This window comes from Salvelinus namaycush, chromosome 17, assembly GCF_016432855.1.
Source record: "Salvelinus namaycush isolate Seneca chromosome 17, SaNama_1.0, whole genome shotgun sequence".
In the NCBI taxonomy this organism is placed as follows: domain Eukaryota; kingdom Metazoa; phylum Chordata; class Actinopteri; order Salmoniformes; family Salmonidae; genus Salvelinus; species Salvelinus namaycush.
Window position 1 is genome coordinate 21,510,926 of NC_052323.1, and position 18,009 is coordinate 21,528,934.

The window sequence follows — 18,009 nt, forward strand, 5'->3', positions numbered from 1 at the left end:
GATAAGTATGTTAATCAGACCACAAACCTAGAGACCAAATAATGTTTATTAAAAATGTACAAACTTACAGAGCATGTCAAGACCAGATCAACTAATCTAAAATGACGAGGTTCAGTTTATTCATTATCAATATATTTCAACTTAATTCATGTGCAAACAAGTTTATGGATCAAACACGGGTTAATATGAAATATTTTCAATCCAACATCTAGAAATTGCTAGTATACTCATGAATAAAGATTTTGTTCATAATGCTGTCAGTCATTTCAAGGCGATATAAGGAGCATTAGATGTATCCAGTGGCGGGGCAAACTCCCCCAAAATATTTTAGATGCATGCCAGCAAAGCCACAACACTAAACACTATAACTGTGACAAACTGTTAAAGCCGACATAAAGCTGTCCCAACAGCAGAGCTTTCTGTTCAGCACCATGGAGTGAATCCTTACCACCGCTACACCTGGTTATCAGTGGAGCCTTGTCTGGCAGCAAAGCAGTTCATTCAGCCTCATTTACTGCCTTTAAAAAAACATTGCTGATATTGCTGACTTGCTTGAACAAATGTGGTTTCTACTGACAATTGAGATGTACAAACTATGGCAGAAGGGGACGACGAGCGGATAAGAGGCAATCTGTAATTTCTATTAAAATATTAATGAGCGAGCTAGGATGGACATAGTCAGCATAACTATTTGTTCTGCACTTTTGAAATGTACAGCGACAGAATTTAGAACATGGGCCGTTCTTACATTATTCTCCCTGTACACCAAGTCAGAACCGTAGGATAAATAAAGGGGGCATTTAAGCAGAAAATGAAAGCTCTTACAATATTCAATGATTATATTTCTCTAAAACAGGCTATAGGCTACATGTATACCTCCAAGTCAGAACAGTAGGCTAAGTTATGAGGGGGAAAGGGACCAAATTATTAAAGTGAGGCACATGGGCTACTAACAGCTTACTACACAACATACACTTAGTATTACTTTCTTAGCTACGGTATACATATCTCACTGGCATATTTCATAATTTATGCAGCAGCATACAATACATTTTTGGACTCACCTTGTTGTGCTGTGCTCACTTGAACAGGAAGGTGGCACGGCGGTCCTTGAGGAAATTTTTTGTCATCAAAGTCTGGCATTCTCTGGATTTATGGTGCTTTCAAGACAACTGGGAACTCTGGGGAAAATAACAGGGTTGAATCATGACTTCAGTGGTCTTCAGGTCAGAGCTCTAGAAAGAGGCCAGAGTTCCTGACTTGGAATTACAAGTTGGATGACCGTTAAAAACGTATTTTCCCAGTCGGAGCTAGTTTTTTTCAGAGTTCCCAGTTCTCTTGAACTGACTGAAGTCTGAGATATCCCAGTTCTGAGTTTCCAGTTGTTTTGAACGTGGCAGAAGTCATGCTGGATTGAGAGCATGGCCAATGTACTACAAATTTTCTGGCCCATGGTGTTGAATGTTTATTATTTTAAGCTTGGAAAAGAGACCCTTAAACCCCGACTTGGACCACACACCCACTCCACTGAATAGCAGGCTAGTGATTGCTTTGCAAATAGCCACTGATTCCTTCCAAACCACTCATTGTTGAATTTGTGTTTTCCAACTTTTTGTGTAATGTTTATGCCCAATGGCCGATGAGCACCGATACGTTTTATCTATAATTTCTCTTCATATGACAAGGATTGAAAAGGATTTTTCAGTAGATTGTCTACATAATTCATGACGATGACTGCTTGTCTAGCTAAGATTTTTAAAGTATGATGTTGTCATGATCAGTCCAATCAAAACTACGGTAGATATAACGTGATTTGCCATAATTTTTATCTGTGGCCAATGACCTTGAGCCTTCTTGGATGGGCACTTCTAATGTAACTCTATGGCAGCACCCAAGGGGTTTGAATTTTCAAGCTCTAGCCGTAGATTTTGCAGTGACGTAGTGTCCCCATGAGTGACAGAACACTGAGACAATCACGGCACAACTAGAGAACATTACCAACCCCTACGCTCCGTATTTTCCGCTGGCTGCCCCACCACCACAGAAAGCACTGAGCTAGGCTGAACCACCTCCGTTTTATTAACTCAATGATTTTAAAAAAACATTTTTTTACAATGTTTGCAAACTGATATGTGACACGTTTTAATGCCAAAATAACATGCAAAACAGGCACACATTTTTAAAATATATTTTTATTTTTTATTAGCTAAACAGGTGGGGCTCAAGCCCACTGGACGTATCCACTCCGACCCTAACCAGGAGTAGTTCTGTGAGTCCTAAAGACAATTGACTTCATGATAGAAATATCAGAACTTCCGTGGAATACCATTTTATCCCATTATAAACAGATCTCAGTCTACATAAATATGTTGAAACTTTAGTAGGGAAACTTAGTAGCTTATAAGTAACTGACAATTTTTTTGTTAAATCAGCTAGCAGCCTGCAAGGCTATGACACCTCCAAGGCTTTAAACCTCGGAATTATAACAAGACACTGTTCCTCGTTTCCTTTGTGCTTTCAAATCACGTCTGTGTAATTGTAAAAGTACAAAAAAAAGATGTAGGGAAATACTCAATCCTCCCTTCTGAAAACAACAGAATTATTTAAGTGACGAGGGCAGTAGTACTGTAGTTGAATAATTAATCTCTATCAGGCTTATTGGTGATTGGCTGCTCAGGAAGCTATCATACAGGTGCTCACTTATATTCTCCTCCTTTATTCTTTTTGCTTCCACCTCCAAAGATGGCCGCCGCGACACCTGCAACAGCAAGGACTCCGAAGCCCACCATTGCGGCCATTCCCACTGTTTCCACAGCTTGCCGAACCTGGCAGAAAAAAACATTAATTTGAATGAATGACTGACTCAGAAATAGTCATAGCTACTTTGAATGTATAACAACAAGTAATCCAGTTACTCTACACTCTCTTGACACACATTCATAGCTTGAGAATGTCATTGTGGCTCACAAGATAACTCTATGCTGAGCACAGTACACCTATTGATGAGCACCAGTCCATTGTACCTACCTGTCGAGACTCAGCCTTCCCATATCTCAGCTCTGTGACAAAGTGCTCACAGTTCCCCTTGAAGACACAGAAGGGCAGCTCCCGGTCCACATAGGCCTGGGCTTCCTTCAGTATCTCACAGATGGGTCGAACCTATAATAATATAATGCATGACATTTAGCAGATTATTTTATGCTAAGCAATTTATGCCATTTAGCAGACGTTTTTATCTTAAGCGAACTTACACTAGTGCATGCATACATTTTCATTTGGGTGGCCCCAGCGGGAATCAAAACACTATTCTGGCATTGCAAGCACCATGCTCTATCAACTGAGCCACATAGGATCACACAGGCTGGCACCTTATTCCCAGCGGTGGAAAAAGTACTCAATTGTCATACGTGAGTAAAAGTAAAGATACCTTAATAGAAAATGACTCAAGTAAAATTGAAAGTCACCCAGTAAAATACTACTTGAGTAAAAGTCTAAAAGTATTTGGTTTTAAATATACTTAAGTATCAAAAGTAAATGGAATTGCTAAAATGTACTTAAGTATCAAAAGTAAAAGTATAAACCATTTCAAATTCCTTCTATTAAATAAACCAGACAGAATCATTTTCTTTTATTTATTTATTGGCAGAGAGCCATGGGCACACTCCAACACTCAGACATCATTTACAAATGAAGCATTTGTGTTTCGTGAGTCCGCCAGATCAGAGGCAGTAGGGATGACCAGGGATGTTCTCTTGATAAGTGTGTGAACTGGACCATTTTTCTGTAAAAATGTAACGAGTACTTTTGGGTGTCAGGGAAAATGTATGGAGTAAAAAGTACATATTTTTTTTAGGAACGTAGTGAAGTAAAAGTAAAAGTTGGCAAAAATATAAATAGTAAAGTACAGATACCCCCCAAAATACTTAAGTAGTACTTTAAAGTATTTTTACTTAAGTACTTTACACCACTGCTTATTCCCTACATAGTGCACTATGTTTGACCAGGGCCCCATGGGGTGCTATTTTGGGTCGCAACAATACTGTACTTACTGGTACTGACCTGGTAATCCTGATCCAGCTGGTTGTTGATGCACCACTGATCATGCCCCACCACGTCCCAGATCTCTTCCTTCTTCACCTTAGCCTTGTCACTAAGCACAGACATCAGGCTGTTGGAACTGGCTCCAGAGACCTCGGCTGGGGAGCAAAGAGACATGGGAGAAGGAGAGGGAAAAGTTCCAAGGGAGGGGGTGCACAGACAAAACATGTCATAAAACATATCATCAGTACCAAAGATGAGTTTAAAGTTGAGTTTTGTCACATTAGTTTTTATCAGAAAGTATTCACTCCCCTTGACATTTTCGTTGCGTTACAGCCTGAATTTAAAATGGAAGAAATTGAGATTTTGTGTCACTGGCCTACACACAATAACCCATAATGCCAAAGCGGAATGACGCTTTTCGAAATTTTTACAAATGAATTAAAAATCTAAATCTGAAATATCTTCAGTCAATAAGTATTCAACCCCTTTGTTATGACAAGCCTAAATAAGTTCAGGGGTAATAATTTGCTTAACAAGTCACATAATACGTTTATTTTCTTCACCTTTCAGCAGAACAATATTCTAAAACACAGGGCCAAATATACACTGGAGTTGCTTACCAAGGCGACTATGAATGTTCCTGAGTGGCCTAGTAGCAGTTTTGACTTAAATCGTCTTGAAAATCTATGGAAAGACTTGAAAATAGCTGTCTAGCAATAATCAACAACCAACTTGACAGAGCTTGAAGATTATTTTTAAGAATAATGAGCAAATATTGTACAATCCAAGTGTACAATATCGCTTAGAGACTTACCCAGAAAGACTCACAGCTGTAAACGCTGCCAAATGTGTTTCTAACATTGACTCAGGGGATTGAATACTTATCTGCTTCTACACCTGCATTGCTTGCCGTTTGGGGTTTTAGGCTGGGTTTCTGTACAGCACTTTGAGATATCAGTTGATGTAAAAAGGGCTATATAAATAAATTTGATTTGATCAAATCAAGAAACAGTGCATTCAGAAAGTATTCAGACCCCTTGACTTTTTCCACATTTTGTTACGTTACAGACTTATTCTAAAATTACAAAATGTCCACATCAATCTACGCACAATACCCGAAAATAGCAAAGCAAAAACAGGTTTTTAGAATTGCTAGCAAATGTATAAAAATAAAAACTGAAATACCTTATTTACATAAGTATTCAGACCCTTTGCTATGACACTCGAAATTGAGCTCAGGTGCATCCTGCTTCCATTGATCATCCTTGAGATGTTTCAACAACTTGATTGGAGTCCACCTGTGGTAAATTCAATTGATTGGGAATGATTTAGAAAGGCACACACCTCTCTATATAAGGTCCCACAGTTGACAGTGCTTGTCATAGCAAAAACCAAGTCATGAGGTCGAAGGAATTGTCAGTAGAGCTCCGAGACAGGATTATGTTGAGGCACAGAGCTTGGGAAGGGTACCAACAAATTTCTGCAGCATTGAAGGTCCCCAAGAACATAGAGGCCTCCATCATTCTTAAATGGAAGAAGTTTAGAACCACCAAGACTCTTCCTAGAGCTGGCCGCCTGGCCAAACTGAGCAATCGGGGGAGAAGGGACTTGGTTAGGGAGGTGACCAAGAACCCGATGGTCACTCAGAGAGCTCCAGAGTTCCTCTGTGGAGATGGGAGAATCTCCCAGAAGGACAACCATCTCTGCAGCACTCCACCAATCAGGCCTTTATGGTAAAGTGGCCAGACGGAAGCCACTCCTCAGTAAAAGGCACATGACAGCCCGCTAGGACTCAAAACATGAGAAACAAGATTCTTTGGTCTCGTTAAACCAAGATTGAACTCTTTGGCCTGAACGCCAAGCATCACGTCTGGAGGAAACCTGGCACCAACCCTACGGTGAAGCATGGTGGTGGCAGGGGACTGGGAGACTAGTCATAATTGAAGGAAAGATGAACGGAGCAGAGTACAAGCATCTAGCATCATACCCAACAAGACTCAAGCCTGTAATCGCTGCCAAAGGTGCTTCAACAAAGTACTGCGTAAACGGTCTGAATACTTATGTAAATGTGATATTTCAGTTTTGTATTTTTTATCAATTTTCAAACATTTATAAAAACCTGTTTTTGCTTTGTCATTGTGGGGTATTGTATGTAGATTGATGAGGGAAAAAAACCAATTTACTCAGTTTTGGAATAAGGCTGTAACGTAACAAAATGTGAAAAAAGTCAAGGGGTCTGAAAACTTTCCGAATGCACAGTATATTAGTGTTTTATTTTCCATTATTTAAATTCGTTTTAATTCCACTTTGATATTAGCGTATTTTGTGTAGATCCTTGAAAGGAAATGATAATTAAATCCATTTTAATCCTACTTTGTAACCACAAAATGTGGAAAAAGTACTTTCTGAAGCCATTGTCTGTACTCTATATCTACAGTGCCTTACAAAAGTATTCTTGCCCCCTTGGCATTTTTCCTATTTTGCTTCATTACAACCTGTAATTTAAATAGATTTTTATTTGGATTTCATGTAATGGACATAGACAAAATAGTCCAAATTGTGAAGTGAAATTTAAAAAATAACTTGTTTAAAAAAATTCTGAAAAATAAAAAACGGAAAAGTGGTGCGTGCATATGTATTCGCACCCTTTGCTATGAAGCCCCTAAATAAGATCTGGTGCAACCAATTACCTTCAGAAGTCACATAATTAGTTAAATAAAGTCCACCTGTGTGCAATCTAAGTGTCACATGATCTCAGTATATATACACCTGTTCTGAAAGGTCCAAGAGTCTGCAACACCATCAGATGGGGCCACAGTGTCCCCTGACCCCTCCTGTCTCAGCCTCCAGTATTTATGCTGCAGTAGTTTATGTGTCGGGGGGCTAGGGTCAGTCTGTTATATCTGGAGTACTTCTCCTGTCTTATCCGGTGTCCTGTGTGAATTTAAGTATGCTCTCTCTAATTCTCTCTTTCTTTCTTTCTCTCTCTCGGAGGACCTGAGCCCTAGGACCATGCCTCAGGACTACCTGGCATGATGACTCCTTGCTGTCCCCAGTCCACCTGGCCGTGCTGCTGCTCCAGTTTCAACTGTTCTGCCTGTGGCTATGGAACCCTGACCTGTTCACCGGACGTGCTACCTGTCCCAGACCTGCTGTTTTCAACTCTCTAGAGACAGCAGGAGCTGTAGAGATACTCTTAATGATCGGCTATGAAAAGCCAACTGACATTTACTCCTGAGGTGCTGACTTACTGCACCCTCGACAACTACTGTGATTATTATTATTTGACCATGCTGGTCATTTATGAACATTTGAACATCTTGGCCATGTTCTGTTATAATCTCCACCCGGCACAGCTAGAAGAGGACTGGCCACCCCTCATAGCCTGGTTCCTCTCTAGGTTTCTTCCTAGGTTTTGGCCTTTCTAGGGAGTTTTTCCTAGCCATCGTGCTTCTACACCTGCATTGCTTGCTGTTTGGGGTTTTAGGCTGGGTTTCTGTACAGCACTTTGAGATATCAGCTGATGTAAGAAGGGCTATATAAATACATTTGATTTGATTTAAGCAAGGGGCACCACCAAGCAAGCGGCACTATGAAGACCAAGGAGCTCTACAAACAGGTCAGGGACAAAGTTGTGGAGAAGTACAGATCAGGGTTGGGTTATAAAAAAATATCAGAAACTTTGAACATCCAGCACCATTAAATCCATTATTAAAAAATTGAAAGAATATGGCACCATAACAAACCTGCCAAGAGAGGGCCGCCACCAAAACTCACATACCAGGCAAGGAGGGCATTAATCAGAGAGACAACAAAGAGACCAAAGATAACCCTGAAGGAGCTGCAAAGCTCCACAGCGGAGATTGGAGTATCTGTCCATAGGACCACTTTAAGCAGTACACTCCACAGAGCTGGGCTTTACGGAAGAGTGGCCAGAAAAAAGCCATTGCTTAAAGAAAAAAATAGGCAAACACGTTTGGTGTTCGCCAAAAGGCATGTGGGATACTCCCCAAACATATGGAAAAAGGTACTCTGGTAAGATGAGACTAAAATTTAGCTTTTTGGCCATCAAGGAAAACACTTTGTCTGGCACAAACCCAACACCTCTCATCACCCCGAGAACACCGATGTTTTTCATCGGCAAAAGTATTGACTTTTGGGGGGTGAATAGTTATGCACGCTCAAGTTCTGTTTTTTTGTCTTATTTCTAGTTTGTTTCAAAAGAAAAAATATTTTGCATCTTCAAAGTGGTAGGCATGTTGTTTAAATCAAATGATACAAACCCTCCAAAAATATATTTTAATTCCAGGTTGTAAGGCAACAAAATAGAAACAATTCCAAGGGGGGTGAATACTTTCGCAAGCCACTGTATGTAGGCTACTGTATATAAATTGTTGAGTGCACTATATCTTCTAAAATAAAGATTTGATCATACTCAATAGTATAACTCACAGGGTGGGGCCAGGTGAATGACAAAACCGTCACCAACGTACAAAGTCCAGTGCTGGTAGTTCCCTCTGAATATCTCTATCAGGTCCCCTGGCTCTGGCTTCTCATCGTACTGTCAAGGGAGAAATAATAAGTATGATTTAGCAAATCTGTGTATTGCCACATACAGGGGTGTTGTTGCTAGACACCCTCTTGTTGAAGTACGCAACCGCCAACCAACTGCCAAGTATGCCGTTCTGAAAGGGAAAGTGCTCAGATCTGGGAACAAAACTAAGTTCTTCGTCGTGCAAACACTATTTTGTACAAACAAAATGCAAATATTTGCATAAAAACAGACTACACAGAGACAGTGGACACAATCAACATTTGTATTGGACTTTACTTACCAATGTTGGAGCCATGGTTACCGTTATTTCCTTTCCACAGCTTTGATTTCCCTTCTGCTTGTAAATAACTTTACGTTTCCTATTTCCTGAGCTTTTATCTCGACCCTGTAAAGTCAGAACAAAATCTATGGGTTATATTTAGGGGGCCTGTTTTCCTAAGACATTAGCTAACAAAATATTAGGCAATCTATTGGCTAATAAACTAGATACTGATCTAATTTCACTATGTTCTGGTGTCTATAAAAAATCAGTGGAGTGTATTCATGGATGCCAAGGGGAGCCAGGCTACACCAAAAAAGAAGGGGGAAAAAAGAAAATATATAATTTTTCAATGACATTTGTCTCTCTGTTTCAGAATTTTTCTTCAATTCCCAAGAGGCTGAATGTATCTCTGGAGCAAGATAGCTGCCAAAAGGTTAAACGTACGTATCGTTAGGATCGTAAGAAAATCCATATGTAAATTGTTAGGATCCTAAGAAAAGCCATATGTGAAACAGAAAACGTAACCGTTAAATTAGATCTGTAAACGTATAAACCCTATGTTACGACTATGAATGAACATTTACACGTTCAATTCTTACTTTACGTCTCCCTTTACTCGGTTACAGATATTTTTTATACGCACAAACTTTTGTCAGGAATGTGACATCTGCAAAGGACATGAACCGAATGTAACTAGTCAAAGATAGCTAGTCAATCAAGCAACTCTAGCCAAGACGTTATAGTTGATTTGCAGCTTCCGGTTTCATTTCCAGAATAAAAGTCTAGAGCTTGTTTTAGAACAGCATTCGATAAGGACGTTATAACAGTAGATGACGTAATACAGGCTTGGGCCTTCAGCAAATGACTTGTGTGAGAATTGTATTATAAAGACACAGAAGACCCTTGTCTAGAATAACCGCCTGAGCTGCAAAATAGAAAGTAAATATGATTTAGGCTAGGCCTATTCCACTATCTAAATATGCCATACTGTTGTGTGTTATTTAACAGTCATATAATTGCATCATTTATTTTTTATAGCTGCGTGAGGGCTACTGAGGTGATCATGTACACTTTTTCCAGTATTTGGGAGCACGGACTGTAGGCCTTATACAAGGCATTTTGACTGTTGTATTTGCAAATTCCACTCTGTATGTAGGCTTATAGCCATTTGCATTGCACAACCCCATCACGCAGAGGCTATATCCATATCAATAAATTAGATTAAAGAAATATTGATTAAGTCTTGGCTATAACCTGTCCTGAGCTAAATAGCCAAGGGGTCCCAAATGGTCAAGACTATGAATAGCCTATTCTTATTGCCAGATTGGTTTTCCCTATCCTATTAGCCACTGCATGTGCTTCTTCAACTATCCTATTAGCCACTGCATGTGCTTCTTCAACTATTTAGTTTCAAATGTATTTAAAGGCTATATTTAGAGGCCTGTGAGCTGGGGTCTCTTTTTAAGGGGAGGCCTATAATAAAAACAGTAATAAAATACAAATAGAGTTCTACAATTATTCTGCAAGACACCAGTACCCAAAATGATAGCCTAAATTGCAATGCCTACAAGTTTGTGGATAGGCCTAAATTAAACATTGAATTATTAGTAATATAGAATGGAGACTTTTAACTTGAAAACATGCAGGATACCTCTTTCCGGTTTCCCTGACTTCCGTTTTTTTATACTGTGTTATGCTTGTTCACATAGTACTCCTCACAAGTTTTTATTGTTGGTGAGATGAAATTGCCAAAACTCGGAAAGGTACATCAGAATTGCAACACAAAATTTTTTCAAGAACAAAAGTTTTGTCCGTAATCATAACATGGTGTTTATATGTTCACAGATGAAATTTCACATTTACGTTTCATGTTTCACGCATGGCTTTTCTTACGACCCTAACAATTTACGTATGGATTTTCTTACGATCCTAACGATTCATACGTTCAACCTTTTGGCAGCTATCTGGCTCCATATGTATCTCACCGGAGAAAGCATGTGAGCGACCAAAACAGTGCCCCTCTGTCTCTTTATGTGTAGGCCATCTATCTGATGCTGTCTGGTCCAAATGAGTATGACATTGTTGCCGCCCATAGCATTGAATGGAATGCAAGGGAAGCATGCGTGCATTTGGCTTACCTTGATAAAAAAGTATAAAAAATTAGCCAATCAGCATTGAGCTAAACTGAGCGAGCTCAACTGTGAATGTTCTTGGCGCACCAAAAGAAAGTGTCAAGGGAAGCCAGCTTGGATTTTGGTGTCACTCCTATCAAATCGCATTGAGCGCATACGTCATTGACAGAAACAACTTGAATTGTTGCATCGTGTTGTGTTGTTGTCCTCCGGTGGCTAGCTAGCTAGCTAAAATTGTCCCTTTCCTAAATTAGCCATGGATGGCGATAGGGATTTGGACATGTGGTTTTACTTAATTCTCCTTACTGGCCAATGATTGTAACGGCGACTCTGATCCAACCATTAATTCATACATTGTTGTGCCCCTGGCCTGAAAGGATGGAAGTTCAATATGTAGCTAGATGTTGAAGGGTAATGTTAACGAGCTAACGTTGCCCATGAATGGAAGTTAGGCTAGCAAACAACCATTTTAGCAAGGTAGCCTAGGACAACAAGAAATAAAAGCCTGTACTGTATGACAGAGTGATAGACCGTTTTGTCAACATGAAAGAGAGGAGGATGGCATTGGAGTTTCTCTACAAGTAGGGTGTCAACATATTTTTCTACTTGCACAAACGCACACATAGAAATCAGAACCATGGACAGCCGCATCTTAAATATATATATAGAGAGAGCGAACAGACACAGAGAGCATGGGCTCCTGAGTTCTTCTGCAAAAAGATAGAATTTAGAGTTGGATAAATGTAAATAAACTTGAATTTTTTCACTAGGACATCAAAACATCAAAACCTTCATTCCAAATCACAATTCCATACCTAAAACCTTAATTTTGAACAAAATTACCTGAATGGACTATTACTACCAAGGATTATCAAGAAGAAAAAAAACTTCTAGCAAACCAAAACCTGCATAAGAAACACAGCGGAACATGGAAATACCATCCAACAGAAAACTAGGTGAGTAATGTTCAGTCTGAACTTACTTCTGAAGCCAAAAATTAAAAGACAATCTCTAGGTAATTTTGTTATATAATGCTTAATAAATAAGGCTACGAAGCTACCAAGCTGCTAGGAAAGAAACTGACTGAAATTCGCACAGAAGTGTGAAGTGAGAGGTGTGGAAACTCTTGAGCCTAACAATGGCAGGAGAGTTTCACAGCACCACCCCCCCGCCCCATTGGTGCAGAGGTAATTAAAATACAGTACCCCCTGGATTTATCTCTATTTTTAACTGTAAATTACATCAATAAGAAACAATATTGTTGCTTTGATCACATCAGAAGATATCCTCCTCAGAATCTCCAAAATACAACAGCCACAGAACAACTTTACTTGGACGTCTTAAAGGACCATTCCCCGTCACTCACACTGTTGGGGCGAGTGACTCTGAGTCTTACAATGGTTAGCCCCAAGTCGTTATATTTTTCTCTGGTGCTTTATGCTATTTGCCTCATGACTCCTGCGTGCTTTGTTGACTATGAACTTCTTGTTTACCCAACCGTGAGACAGACTATGTTTGTTCCCAAACTCGGGACTCTGACTCTCTATTGGTTACACAGACTCTTGGCCTCCCATCCTATTCTAACCACCTCTCGCCAGCTTTGTATTCATGTTACCTGATGAAATTGCTTTACAATATGATCTTGTGCATGTATACCCTGGCACATTTACTGTTGCTAACCCCAATTCTGGTTTCTGCTCTTATATCTGCTTCAAGGATTTCTGCTCTCGTAAAAGCCTGGGTTTTCTGCATGTTAACACTAGAAGGTTATTACATAAAATGGATCAATAGAAAGTGTGGGTTCACAGCTCCAATCCAGATGTGTTGGTTATTACTGAGACGTGGTTAAGAAAGAGTGTTTTGAACACTGGTGTTAACCTTTCTGGTTATAACCTTTTTCGGCAAGACAGATCTTCCAAAGATGGGGGAGTGGCAATCTTTACCAAGGCCACCTTTAGTGCTCGGTTGTCTCCACCAAGTCTGTCCCCAAACAATTCGATTTGCTGGTTTTACGCATTAAACTTTCAAATAACTCTTTGTTGACTGTTGCTGGGTGTTATCGGCCACCATGATCCCCTCTGTCGAAGACACCTGTACCATCTTTTTTGATATTTTCAGTGGTATCGTTAACAAATACGCACCCATAAAGAAAACGATCATTAAAAATATGTTCAGTCCCTGGTTCGACCGTGATCTGTCAGAGTTACTCCACCTCAAGAATTCTATTTGGCAAATCGCTCGGCACACGCATACTCAGGCTGACTGGCTCTCGTTCAGGCAAATTAGAAATAAGTGCTCTCAGGCGATCAAGAAGGCCAAAGTGAGTTACTTTAAGGAGCAGTTCTCTCTCTGTGGGTCTAACTGCAAAAAGTTCTGGAAAACGTTTAAAGACCTGGAGAATAAACCCTCCTCCTCACAGCTGCCCATGTCCCTTAATGTTGATGATGTGGTTGTTACTGACAAGGAGCACATGGCTGAGCTCTTTAATCATCACTTCATTAAGTCAGGATTCCTATTTGACTCTGCCATGACTCCTTGAACCATTCAACATTTCATCACATCCCACCCCTTCTAATGTGACTATCCCTGATGCTGCTCCATCTTTTTCCCCTGCCCCGTTACAAAGTTTCTCCCTGCAGGCAGTCACTGAGTCCGGGGTGCTAGAGGAGCTCCTTAAACTTGACCCCCAAAAAACATCTGGGCCAGATGGTTTAGACGCTTTCTTCTTTAAGGTTGCTGCCCCTATCATCGCAAAGCCTGTCTCTCCTCTCTGGGGAGGTTCCCAGTGCTTGTAGGGCAGCCACCGGGCATCCTTTATTTAAAGGGGGAGACCAAGCTGATCCTAACTGTTATAGGCCTATTTCTATTTTGCCCTGTTTATCAAAAGTGTTGGAAAAACTTGTCAAAAATCCACTGACTGGCTTTCTTGACGTCTATAGTATTCTCTCGGGTACACAATCTGGTTTCCGCTTAGGTTCTGGATGTGTCACTGCAACCTTAAAGGTCCTCAATGATGTCACCATTGCCCTTGATTCTAAGCAATGTTGTCCTGCTATTTTTATTGACTTGGCCAAAGCATTTGATACGCTAGACCATTCCATTCTTGTGGGCCGGCTAAGGAGTATTGGTGACTCTGAGGGGTCTTTGGCCTGGTTTGCTAACTACCTCTCTCAAAGAGTGCAGTGTATAAAGTCAGAACATCTGCTGTCTCAGCCACTGTCTGTCACCAAGGGAGTACCACCAAGGCTCAATCCTAGGTCCCACACTCTTCTCAATTTACATCAACAACATAGCTCAAGCAGTAGGAAGCTCTCTCATCCATTTATATGCAGATGATACAGTCTTATACTCGCTGGCCCCTCCCCGGATTTTGTGTTAAACGCTCTGCAACAAAGCTTTTTTAGTGTTCAACAAGCTTTCTCTGTCTTTAACCTTGTTCTGAACAACTCTAAAACAAAGATAATGTGGTTTGGTAGCAAGAATGCCCCTCTCCCCACCGGTGTGATTGCTACCTCTGAGGGTTTAGAGCTTAAGGTAGTCACCTCATACAAGTACTTGGGAGTATGGCTAGATGGTACACTGTCCTTCTCTCAGCACATATCAAAGCTGCAGGCTAAGGTTAAATCTAGACTTGGTTTCCTCTATCGTAATCGCTCCTCTTTCACCCCAGTTGCCAAACTAACCCTGATTCAGATGACCATCCTAACCATGTTAGACTACGGAGACGTGATTTATAGATCGGCAGGTAAGAGTGCTCTCGAGCGGCTAGATGTTCTTTACCATTCGGCAATCAGATTTGCCACCAATGCTCCTTATAGGACACATCACTGCACTCTATACTACTCTGTAAACTGGCCATCTCTGTATACCCGTCTCAAGGCCCACTGGTTGATGTTTATTTATAAACCCCTCTTAGGCCTCAGTCCCCCCTATCTGAGATACCTACTGCAGTCCTCATCCTCCAACATACAACACCCGTTCTGCCAGTCACATTCTGATAAACAGTTCCCAAAGCACACAGATCCCTGGGTCGCTCCTCTTTTCAGTTCTCTGCAGCTAAGGACTGGAACGAGCTGCAAAAAACACTCAAACTGAACCGTTTTATCTACATCTGTTCATTCAAAGACTCAATCATGGACACTCTTACTGACAGTTGTGGCTGCTTTGAGTGATGTATTGCTGTCTCTACCTTCTTGCCCTTTGTGGTGTTGTCTGTGCCCAATAATGTTTGTACCATTGTTTGTGCTGTGTCATGACTCTCCTTTGAGGATCCAAAGATCAGGTTACAGTGGATCAGCGTCTACAGAGCCCTCTCACCCACAGAGGGGGGAAGGGATTGATGTGGAGGGTTTTATGACACCTCACGTCGATCATAAATTGTAGGCAGCAGACGACTCCTTTTGGTCTCTAGTATGGGTGAATGGAATGTCTCTTTGTTACAGAAGATTTTGCCACAAACATAATATCCAACAAGGAACACTGGGACAATATATTTCAACATCTGAATGTTGGGAATGATGAAAGATGGAATTTGGAAAATAAATGTCTATTTTATGATGTCATTAAAAATGGTATAAACACGTTATAACAACAAATGTGTAACTTGAGGAGCTTTTACACTGTGTATATCAGGTTTACATCCTTTACGTGGTGTAGAAAATATCAAGGATGAAGAGAATGTTTTTGTGATGATAGGATTGTGATTTTAGTTCTCTAATAAGATCATAGTAATTATAATACTTTGCCTCTTAACTAGCCATGCCCCAGGGAGCCCAGTGAGCATGTCATCATGATGAAAATGTCCCTTTTACCCAGAGGGTGTAAAAGATTGAGTTAAGAATTAACATACCAGACTAAACGGACCATAAGCTGCAGCTAGGTCACGACCAATGAAAATCAACATGAGGTTGAAGAAGACGAAGTAGCCTCTAACAGTCAATGTTACGGTTGAGTAGCTGTATCTAAGAAAGGGAATTTGAGTATGAACATCTGGTTACTCTTTTCAAATCATCGCCGACTACACTGCTTTCATCACCACTCGGGATCATCGACACGGCTGATTAGCCGTCTTCAGAAGACCACTCTTCCAGAACAAGTGCAAGTAAACAGACAACTAAGAAGGACATTGTGACCTGTTGTGGACAATCAGAGCCTTACACCTGAGAACGAAGGAGAAGGCCCATCCGAAGAAGGCCCAATCGAACCCTTTTCACGAAGGCCTGGGTCCAACAGAGATACACGACAAAGACCTTCAACACGTAAATACATGCATTACTTCTTACCCAAAGAGGCAGCAGTTCGGGGCAAGGTATTAGGGTTACTGTGAGCGTAGTTCCCCAAAGTATCCAAGTGTTGTCTCTCTTTCTCTCTCTCTTTAACTCTCTATCTTTTGTAACAACTGTCATATTGTGTTAGTCCGCCAGGTACCTGTTGTCATCATATTAAGTTTCTAATCAATAACGTATACTGTATGTGTGTGTGTCTGTGTGTATTCTGTGTTATCATTTAGTTTGTTAGTAAATAAATAATGAAATACATTTGTGTGGTACAAAATTATCAGTAAGACTCAGGTTTGTGCAGATTCAAGAAGTCTGCGATGTTCAGAATGAGACTGATATGAGGTAATGATTAATAAGTGACTGTTATCGATATATATATCCTTTAGGTAATTCGGGAGATGGTAACTCGTTAAACAATTTCTCCCGTGGTGCCCCAAAGTCCTAATGAGTTAATTGTTAGATGATTAATTTAATCTGGTAACAATTAAACATAGTAGGTAATTATTCGATAAATAACAGTCATCACATTAATGAGAGTCACATCACAACAGCTGCTACCATGTTGTGCTGCTGCCATGTTGTGTTGCTACCATGTTGTTGTCATGTTGTGTTGCTACCATGCTGTGTTTTTATGTGTTGCTGCCATGCTGTTGTTGGCTTAGGTCTCTCTTTATGTAGTGTTGTGGTGTCTCTCATGTCGTGATGTGTGTTTTGTCCTATATTTTGTATTTATTTTGTATTTTGAATCCCAGCCCCCGTCCCCGCAGGAGGCCTTTTGCCTTTTTGTAGGCTGTCATTGCAAATAATAATTTGTTCTTAACTGACTTGCCTAGTTAAATAAAGGTTAAATAAATAAAAAACTTATTATTTAGCTTACGTTGATTGGACTAAATTGTTTTTGGTATCTTTTAGTTGTCACTGTATTAGATTAAGCAGAGGTGATTTGATGATGTTGAAATTGAAATGGTGTTGGAATAGTGGAGGCAACTCCTGTTTCTTTGCAATTTGTGGTAAATATCTGTGGTTCTAAATCAATAGTTGTTTAGTGGTCCGAAAATGTCGGAAACAATAACTTGCTTGAGGTCATGTAACTGTCTATTACATGCAATATGCTATGTGGACTAAACCGAACAGAGGTTGCTATCCGGTTTTGTGTTAAAACAAAGGTTTGGGTGAATTTATTCTGCAACTGTCTTATTGTCTCGGGCTTTAGGCCTAAATATCACTGTGGCAACATATTACTTAACAGGTTATAGAGAAAACAACACAATTATCACAACACATAGGTTGTAAAATGGCTTTTTTTCTGGCTTCCTCAGTGATTTTACCCACGCACCGCTACTGTAAAAAACATTAATTATGCAAGGAAATAGCTAGCTACTGTAGCTACGTTACTGTAACTGACCACAAACGGCACACAACATAGACTATGTTTGCATGCTGTCAAGACTTTCGATCCCATTTAGCTGGCTAGATATTTGTAATTCTCACAAGTACTTTAGTCCAGATAATCACTAAATACTTGTACCTTCTTATAACTTACAGTAAGTTCGGTGTCGTGGCTACGATGTTGATTGCTTTACATCGAACACAGAAATAACCTTAGACGTCAACGATCAGCTGACTCGAAAAAAAGCAAACAAATCCGAGGGCGTATCTCTGGCAGTGTGCGTCCTGACGTAGTTTCCAAGTACAGTGTCAGGCCAGTAGATGGCAATAAATTACCCCTCGAAAGACAAC

The 18,009-nt window shown here is 40.3% G+C and overlaps 1 protein-coding gene across 2 annotated transcripts; it reads right to left on the minus strand.

The window, feature by feature from the left end:
- Nucleotides 1-2,174: 2,174 nt before the first annotated feature.
- On the minus strand, nt 2,175-17,943 carry LOC120062432 (phospholipase A and acyltransferase 4-like). Of its 2 annotated transcripts, none has more exons than XM_039012405.1 (6): nt 17,813-17,943; nt 8,877-8,981; nt 8,494-8,602; nt 4,060-4,196; nt 3,028-3,159; nt 2,175-2,825 (listed from the first exon to the last, which is right to left on the minus strand). In XM_039012405.1, the coding sequence occupies exons 2-6, from the start codon at nt 8,889-8,891 to the stop codon at nt 2,697-2,699; spliced, it is 522 nt and encodes a 173-aa protein (XP_038868333.1). In that variant the 5' UTR covers nt 8,892-8,981; nt 17,813-17,943; the 3' UTR covers nt 2,175-2,696. The 2 variants fall into 2 exon arrangements, with proteins under 2 accessions (XP_038868333.1, XP_038868334.1); XM_039012406.1 differs by having other exon boundaries at nt 17,798-17,900.
- Between the last annotated feature and the right edge of the window lie 66 nt (nt 17,944-18,009).

Bases quoted from the DNA above. Each gene is read 5' to 3' on its own strand.
- LOC120062432 (XM_039012405.1), bottom strand. The intron at 4,197-8,493 runs GTGAGTTATACT...TTTGCTCCCCAG, and splicing joins CATTCACCTGGCCCCACCCT to CCGAGGTCTCTGGAGCCAGT. The intron at 2,826-3,027 runs GTAGGTACAATG...TTTTTCTGCCAG, and splicing joins GGAAGGCTGAGTCTCGACAG to GTTCGGCAAGCTGTGGAAAC.